Source organism: Peromyscus leucopus, chromosome 1 (genome assembly GCF_004664715.2).
Source record: "Peromyscus leucopus breed LL Stock chromosome 1, UCI_PerLeu_2.1, whole genome shotgun sequence".
Classification (NCBI taxonomy): Eukaryota; Metazoa; Chordata; class Mammalia; order Rodentia; family Cricetidae; genus Peromyscus; species Peromyscus leucopus.
The window spans coordinates 175,886,045-175,894,471 of NC_051063.1; the positions used below are offsets into that span (position 1 = coordinate 175,886,045).

Consider the following 8,427-nt stretch of genomic DNA (forward strand, 5'->3'; position numbering starts at 1 on the left):
AGGTGTGAGGGGCGGGTAGGGTGGGGATGGAGAGATGGCTGCCCCCTAAGAAGCCTGCTTCCTGGCTCTGGCTTTCTCAGCTACCATTTTGCCTTCTTAAGCACTGGAAAGTCTCGCAGAGCCAGGAAGGCCCTGCCCAGTGACCTTCACCCCCAAAGGAACCCCAGTTCCTGAGCCCCTGCCTTGTGCCCTCATCTATCATAGACACACAGGTGGTGACTGTGAGTCTTGATCCTGTCCTTAGGCCATGACAGAGAAAAACTCACTAAAAGACAGGAAAGAGTCCGTGTAGCCAGGGGTCTGTGGGAGCCTAGAGGGGACATCTGACTCAGCGATGGACATCTGAAGGTAGAATAGGAAAGGACAGCAGGTAGTGAGTAGAGAAGTCACTGTCAGGACTATTTAGCTAACTCCGTCTAATATGCCTTAAAAAAAATAAAGCATACAATACTTTCTTTTTTTTTAATTTATTTTATTTTTTTTTAAACCAGACACTTTTATTTGTTCAGAATGCTTATTTGTAAAGTTAGCTGAGATGAAAATGGCTTGTATTACAATTAATTTGTTACCATCCAAAAGCTCAAATTCCATTTTAAGTATGTATAAAAACAAACTTGCATGTGAATAATAATATGTACACCACACCATCAATGACAGCCTTCTCTTTTTTCTTTTTTCTCAGACCATAGTCTCCCCAGGAGGTGGGGATATGCAGAAATAATAATGTTATTTTCATTTTTTTGTAGTTTATGTTTTAGTTCATAAAATTCATAAATCTCAAATTATTCACACACATTTTAAATATTTTCTTGTTCATGTCTGATAACAGACTTTACAACTTAAAATCTTTTCTTTGCAACAGGAAAAGACATGCAACCCCCGGAGTTACATATGCAGCTCATATAGGCTTTAAAGCACTATTTTCCAATATCACAAATTATATACTCATAATACATGGCTTGCTACTCGCATTAAAGCAACAGTCCTGTATGTCTGTGCTTTATGTGTTTACATTACTCTAGAACTTATTTTTACCTTTCAATAAGGCGTTATCTATAGATTTCTCAACTGTTTAATAAACGAGACAAAACAATCATTGTAAAAACACAAACTGTCTGAGGAATCTGGATGCAGACATCCACAGCTAGGCCCCTGGTGGAGCGCTGGGAGTCTAATTAGGGAGAAAGAGGAGGGTTTATATGAGCGAGAATTGTTGAAACCAAGGTTGGATAAAGCACAAGGACAAATAACCAAATGAATGGAAGCACATGAACTATGAACCAAAGGCTGAGGGGCCCCCAGCTGGATCAGGCCCTCTGAATAGGTGAGACAGTCGATTGGCTTGATCTGTTTGGGAGGCATCTAGGCAGTGGTACCAGGTCCTGGGCTCGTTGCATGAGTTAGCTGTTTGAAACCTGGGACTTATGCAGGGACACTTGGCTCAATCTGGGAGGAGGGGACTGGACCTGCCTGGACTGATTCTACCAGGTCGATCTCAGTCCTCGGGGGAGACCTTGATCTGGAGGAGGCGGGAATGGGGGTGGGCTGGGGGATGGGGAGGGGACAGGAAGGGAGAGAACAAGGGAATCTGTGGCTCTTATGTAGAACTGAATAGTATTGTAAAATAAAAAAAAATAATAAAATAAAATTAAAAAAAAAACACAAACTGTGACTTCAGCTTTTTCATCTTTCATTCTATGCCTTTCCTATCAGCCATTCAATTTCCTGTTCTTTAGGGTTGCTGACAGATTTTCATCTCTGTCATCTCAGCATTGCTTCCGGCTCAGCCTGCTGCAGCATTCACCCTCTGGACACAGCATTGCCTCTGCCACGGTGCAGCAGTGACATCTGGCAGTGTTGAGAGTCACCATCTCCAGTTATTTTAACTGCAGGACCACCTTACTAGCTGCCTCCAAGGAAGTGATTAGATTCTGTAGCTCCTCTTTACTCATTTCAATGGAGTGTGGTTTCACGTCACCATTTTCCTTCACATCCAGACGAAGGTTTAAAAGCGGCATCTGTAAAGTGGCGATCTTGTCACTAGAAAGCGCGAGCTTTAACTGCCAATCAAAATCCTGTAGCTGCGCACAAGAAATATCAACGATTTCTCCTAACGGGGTTTGCTTGATCTCATTTTTCCTACTCTTCAAGCATTTCATAACAGCTTCTTGATGACATGAATTCAGTTGGTTCAATTGCTGGAGTGTCTCTTCATCTGAGAAGTTTTTGCCCACGACAGCTTTGAAAAACACGGTAACATCTTCCAGAACATGCTTCCATTCGGTTGAATCCCAAACGCTGTGATAATCCTGGTGGGCAGGATAGTGGCCGTCAATTATTTTGTGAGGCAGCGGGGTGCCCCGCTCCGGAGGCAGCTTCTGCAGCCGCCACAGCGGCGTCCCCTCTTCCGCCTCCATCCCCGAGAACCAAGCATACAATACTTTCTTAAGTGCTGTAGAATGCTCTGGACTACACCACTTATTTTGTTTGTTTGTTTACTTGTTTCTTATTTTGATTTTGCTTGTTTGAGTCATAGTCCTGGACACCTGTACTGGAACAGGACTCTGACTAGTGACACTAGGGATCATCGATAAATTCCCTTCAACAACCGTCATCCCGTTACTCACTTCCTAGCCTTGGGAGACATCTCTGTTACCTCCCTGCTGGATGTAAATTATACCTGTAGGGTAGCCTGGATGATTAGCTGGGTTTCTGTGTCACAAAGGTTCTGAAGAGGACAGTGGTTCCCTCCGGTTCTCACAGACCCAGGCCAGGAGTCAGCAGAGGTCATCCCTGCTCTCTGGGGCACAAACCTAGCTTGTGGCAGACGCATCATCACCCCTTACCTACAAACTATATAATCACCCTGCTTTAGTTCAGGCGTGCAGCTTCTCCAGCCTCGAGCTCTGGGGTTGGAGAACACACCTGGAAGTCGCTTTGCTCAAATAAACCTGTTGTTACACTTTTTCAGTTCGCTTGATCTGGTTTACTGCATCAGCAGAGAAACCTATTATCGGGGGACAGAAACCCTGCTATCTTGGTGCCAAAGCCCAGAAGACGTTGAGCCTTCCAGCTGGATGGACTGGGTCCTCCAGCCATGTGGGGGCGCCACTCCTCTCCCTTTATCTTTCTCTCCTCCAGATGTGATCAACTTAGAACAGGGTAAGTCACCCACTCCCAGCCACTGCCTATAGAGGCACCAGGTACCTCTTTCAGGGTCCAGGACTCTTGGGATCCTCTGCCAAGCCGTGGTCACGTCAGAGATCGTCTCTGCTTCAGGGGACTTCTGTGTTAGGAGATGCCCTTCTTGGCTAATCCCACTTCTGCTGCTCCACCCCAGGCTATTTCGTGGGACGTCTCATCCTAGTGTTCTGTCTCCTGTACAGGCTTGGAAACGGGCAACACTGGGTCTAACCTGGATCCTCAGTCACCCCTGGGCTGTCTGCTTTGAAATTCATCCAAATCGGGCTCTCTCAACCATACACCCCAAACAAACAAAATGGTTTGAGCTCCCTTATCCAGGCTTTGTGAGCTCTGCACCCCCGCCCCTCCCTCTGTAGCCAGTGCTCAGTGGCCCGGGTTTTGCCAACCAGGGTTGTGGTGGCTCCCGACGCTTTTTCACCCAGGGACTGATCCTGAGCCCTCCTCCCCGACTGAGCTGCATGAGTCTCACACACACACACACACACACACACACACACACACACACACACACACACACACTGCCGCCTTCTTCTTGGCTCTCTTGGCTCTTCCCTGAACTCTTGCCCACCTCTCTCATGTCTCCTCTCCAACACGGCCTTTCACCCTTTCAATCCCCACCTTCACCATTTTAAAAAATCTTTTCACTGATGTGGGGATCCTACCTGCCCAATCCACCGGCAACAGACCCCTAATCTCCCCGTTTCTTTCTGTCTGCTCTCTCACCCTGAACTTCGAAAATGTCCTGCCCTTGCACTTGCTAGCAGCTGTGTGTCCAGCACACGCCTGTTCTCTCTTACAGCATCTACTGAGCTAACCCTCAGTAAGGCATGTACGGATCATTTGTCTGCAAATTTGATTCCACATCCCTCCTTGTCTTCTGCCTCCTGGTTTTCTCCTGCCTTGCATCCAGCCTGACCACCCCGACAAGGTTCGACTCTGACTCCCTCTCTGTGCCCCTCTACATTGGCTTAGAACTCTGCGGAATTTGTGACCAAGTCTGTTTCCTGTGGAAAGTTCTGTTGGTCTTATTGTTAGAAAAGTTTTGTCTATGTTGTATGTATGTGTGGAGCTGAGCCCGTAAGTCTTCTTGCAGACATGGAGCCACACAAAACTGTGTCAGGCTCAAGGAAATCTATAAGTGTATGTGGCCACTGCACGTTCATTTCATCAAAACCATGGCTGGTTTTGGTTGGATGCATGAGTTTACTATGTTCCCTGTGTCTTGGTGCTAGCTCAGCTGTTACTGTTGAAACTAGCTGCCTAGGCTCAGAACTTACCTCTGGGCTTTCTGGCCACTGAATCTGATGTAATAACAGAGATTTACATGTCATTTGGGTATAAATAATATTAAAGTTGTTTTATGCTGTTCTACTTTATTAAAAAACAGCTAAGGGGCCTGGGCAGTGGTAGTGCATGCCTTTAATCCCCGCACTCAGGAGGCAGAGCCAGGCGGATCTCTGTGAGTTCAAGGCCAGCCTGGTATACATGATCAAGTTCCAGGACGGCAACAGTGGTTACACAGAGAAACCCTGTCTCAAAAAAAAAAAAAAAAAAAAAAAACAAACATAGAACCAACCAAACAAAAAACAAAAACAAACAGCTAAGAGAATCCCAATTTTTATGGTTAAAAATGACAAAAATTAACTAAAAACTTGTAACTCTGAATTGGAGCTGTTCTAGGAAATAACACGTGGTTTTCCACCATCCTGACTAATCTAAGTGCAGCCACGTGGGCCATCGCCATTTTGACTAGGGCTGGAAAAGAGGGTGGTCATGTGACCTTATGCCATCTTGATTAACGATGACCATGTGGGGTGGGCCTACCCAGGAGGCAATGACAGGTCTCCAAGATGTTGGATTAGGATGGATTTTTGTATGATAATTCCTGTTCCATTTTGAAAACAAGGTTTATGAAAGATGGGATTTAAAACAGTGCTGGTTTAAAGAGGTGTTAAAGCTGTACCTCCATGCAGTCTTGTACAGGGACGTATCTTGCTGGCAGCCAGATTTTGTAATGTAAGAATAATCCACTTGGTATGGATTTTAGAGACACTGAATTGTTTACACTGTTGAAACTTGGTTTTGCTTTCTACAAATTATGGTTGTGCTCTGTGTCTTCATTCTTGAAATAAAAAAGGTACTTTAGCCAGGTGGCGGCGGCGGCGGCGGCGGCGGTGGCACATGCCTTTAATCCCAGCACTCGGTGGGCAGAGCCAGGCAGATCTCTGTGAGTTTGAGGCCAGCCTGGGCTACCAAGTGTGTTCCAGGAAAGGTGCAAAGCTACACAGAGAAACTCTGTCTCAAAAAACTAAAAAAAAAAAAAAAAAAAAAAAAAAAAGGTACTTTAGTTGGATATTACCAGAATATCACCAGAAATCTTAAACTTCTTTAAAAGAAAATTTTAAAGTTTTACAGAAAGTGTAAGTAAACTGGATATTTAAAAGAAATAGTTTTAAAATACTTAAATTTGTAAGGCTATGAGACATCTTAAAAATTTTAAGACATTTTATTATAATGTCTCTGTTAATGTATGATCTTAATCCTCAAATGCTTCAGAGATCTGAGAATACAGCATTTAAAATGTTTTTTTAAAAAGCTTTTTATGGTAGAGAGACATGCCAGTTCCTGGCAGTACCCCTATCTCCTCCAAAGAAGATGGATGGGCACAGAAGAACCTCTACCTGGAGCTTGCTTCAAATGTGGCAAAGCTGGTCATGGGGTGGAAAAAAAAAAACTGCCTTTCACCTCAGCTGCTGCCAAGGCCCTGTCCAGACTGTGGACAACAGGACACTGGGGATTGGTTGCTCTGCTTTGTCTAGACAAGGTAGGCTGGCCCCCGCACCCCTGCCCCAAAACCCCACAGGAAAGTCCAGATCTTCTGGACCTGGCAGCCGAAGTCTGAAGCTGCCCGGGGACCTCTGTCCCCAGTGACCCTGGAGGACCCTGGTGTAGCTGTCTAGGGAGCCAGAAGTGCCTGTCGTTTTTAAAAGATTTGGAAGCTGCTTCACTTTTGCTTACTCGGGTGAAACTTATCCTCCTGAGATCTGACGGTGTTCGATGACTGTACTGATAGCGTCACCAGTTTAACAGCCCCACCCCACCCACCCCCCGCACTCTAGGCTACAACCACTTTGGTAGTTCATTAGTTAAGTTTCTTGTTAAAAGTATAGACAGGTTTGCCTTGTTCACGGGCTTCATAGTGAAGGACAAACAGGTTTCAGATGTGACTTTCCACTAAAGGAACACAGAAAATGATTCAAGATGTACCAATGCAAGTTATAAAGGTATACGTAAACGCTTGAAGGTGTATGAAGATGTTTCAGACTTCTTCCCCTTTCTATGCTCTTGTGACACTGGACTTTCGGAGGTTCAGAGTTTTAGCATTGGTAAATGGAATTCTGATAAACTGATAGAGCACTGACTATTTACCGTTCAGTCACAAGCTCAAGATTTTAAATTTCCTCTGGTTGTCCTCTAAGTATAGACTTAAAGGTGAGTTTCATCAGGCTAAAACCAGGCTCTCTAGACATAGGAAACATGTTCATACCTTTTAACCCGAAGCCATAGCCTTTGCTATGACACCAAGGTGTAATGTGTCCCCGCTGGTGTACAGACACCGGCATGTTCCAGGGAAAGTGTGCTGCTACTCTATCAAGGAATGTGGCCTGGTGGAAACTAAGATCGAGTCACTCCACAAACTGTCTGAAGAACTTCGACAACGTAACCAGGGCACATCTCTGTTCCAGTCTTTGAAGTGGTGATCTTCACTCTTCCAATGGCTCGCCCCATTCATAGGGTCGGTGGTAATAATCTGCCTATTTTTTCTCCTGGCAACTTGCCTTCTCCACTTCCTCCAGGAATTGATTCGTGAGGTCTCCAGGGTGAAGGTTAACCAAATTCTTCTTCACCAGTACCTCCCTCGGAGTGTGAGCCCACCAACTCCCGACTCCTCCCCACATCGTTCAATGCCACCAGGAAGTAGCCAGATTTGAACCACATCCATATATACAAAAAGGTTGGGATGTTTGGTTGGAACCTCCAACTCACCTCTCTGTGATTCGGAAAGCCCCATTCCTGTCTCTCCAAACCCTGCCCTCTCAGAGACTTTTCCAACAAAGAAAAGGTGCCCAAACACCCAGTTCCACATTCTTGGCAGCTCTGACAGCTCCGACCCTGAAGTTGCCAGCAGCCCAAGTCCCCACCTAAAGCGTTCGGCTTTTGATCATACTTGGGCACAAAGCCAGCTTGTGGTGGACACGTCATCACCCCTCGCCTAAAAACTATATAATCTCCTGGCTTTAGTTCAGGCATGCAGCTTCTCCAGCCTCGACCTCTGGGACTGGAGAACCTGTCTGGGTGTTGCCTTGCTCAAATAAAGCTGTTGTTAAACTTTTTCAATTCGGCTTGATCTGGCTTACTGCGCCAATGGAGAAAGCTATTATCAGGGGACAGAAAACCTATTAAAAGGGTTTTAAGGCCACGATGGGGCCTGGAGGTTGGAGGAGAGGATCAGGCAGAAACGGTAAGACCTGGGAGAATCTAGACATGGGAGAGACTTAAGGAAAGAAAAGGCTTTCCTTCAAACCCCAGAGAAGAGCTTCATTATGATGAAAATGAGGGGGGATGGAGAGGGGGAGGGATGGAAGGGAGGCATTTCCATCCATGAGATTGGTGGAAAGTGGGGTCACAGAACCTCTTCAGACAGCAGCCTTCATCTCAGGACCAAATTCCTGAGCACTTTCCCTGAGGAACCCTGGACCACTTCCCAGAACAAAGGAAAAGTCCTGTTGCTTCTGCCCTGTTAGCACCATTGGGAAGTGTCACATCTGATGACATAGTTCAGCACAGTGTAAGTCACAAGGAACACTGAGGACAAGGTTCCATAGACAGAGCCATCACGTCGGGGCTCAGTTTGCTCTTACCTAGCAGCTGAGGGAGCACGCCCTGATTGAGGCTGTGGGATCTGGTCCAAAGGTGCAGGGCTGTGTCCTGACTGATGGGGGATGAGACCCTCCTCTGACAGGAGGTGAGAAGAGGAACTCAGAGACTGGCTGGGGTCTCCCTAGGAGCACAGGGGCCTGAGAGGAGACTCAGGGTTTGTCTGCAGCCTGAGGGGAGGAGACACAGAGGTGGGCAGCTCTCAGGGAGCATGACATGGTCAGGGGACAGGGGAGGAAAAGCAGATGACTTTGGCCGCTTTATTCTGCAGACTGATGTTCCCAA

General features: G+C 46.2%; 1 protein-coding gene across 1 annotated transcript; it reads right to left on the bottom strand.

Moving 5' to 3' along the window:
- Positions 1 to 1,662: 1,662 nt before the first annotated feature.
- Positions 1,663 to 2,425, bottom strand: LOC114681430 (COMM domain-containing protein 8-like). The gene has a single exon (XM_037202000.1). The coding sequence runs from the start codon at positions 2,415 to 2,417 to the stop codon at positions 1,878 to 1,880; it is 540 nt and encodes a 179-aa protein (XP_037057895.1). The 5' UTR covers positions 2,418 to 2,425; the 3' UTR covers positions 1,663 to 1,877.
- Between the last annotated feature and the right edge of the window lie 6,002 nt (positions 2,426 to 8,427).

Excerpts from the sequence above, each read along its gene's own strand:
- LOC114681430 (XM_037202000.1), bottom strand. The coding sequence starts at position 2,417 with ATGGAGGCGGAAGAGGGGACGCCGCTGTGGCGGCTGCAGAAGCTGCCT.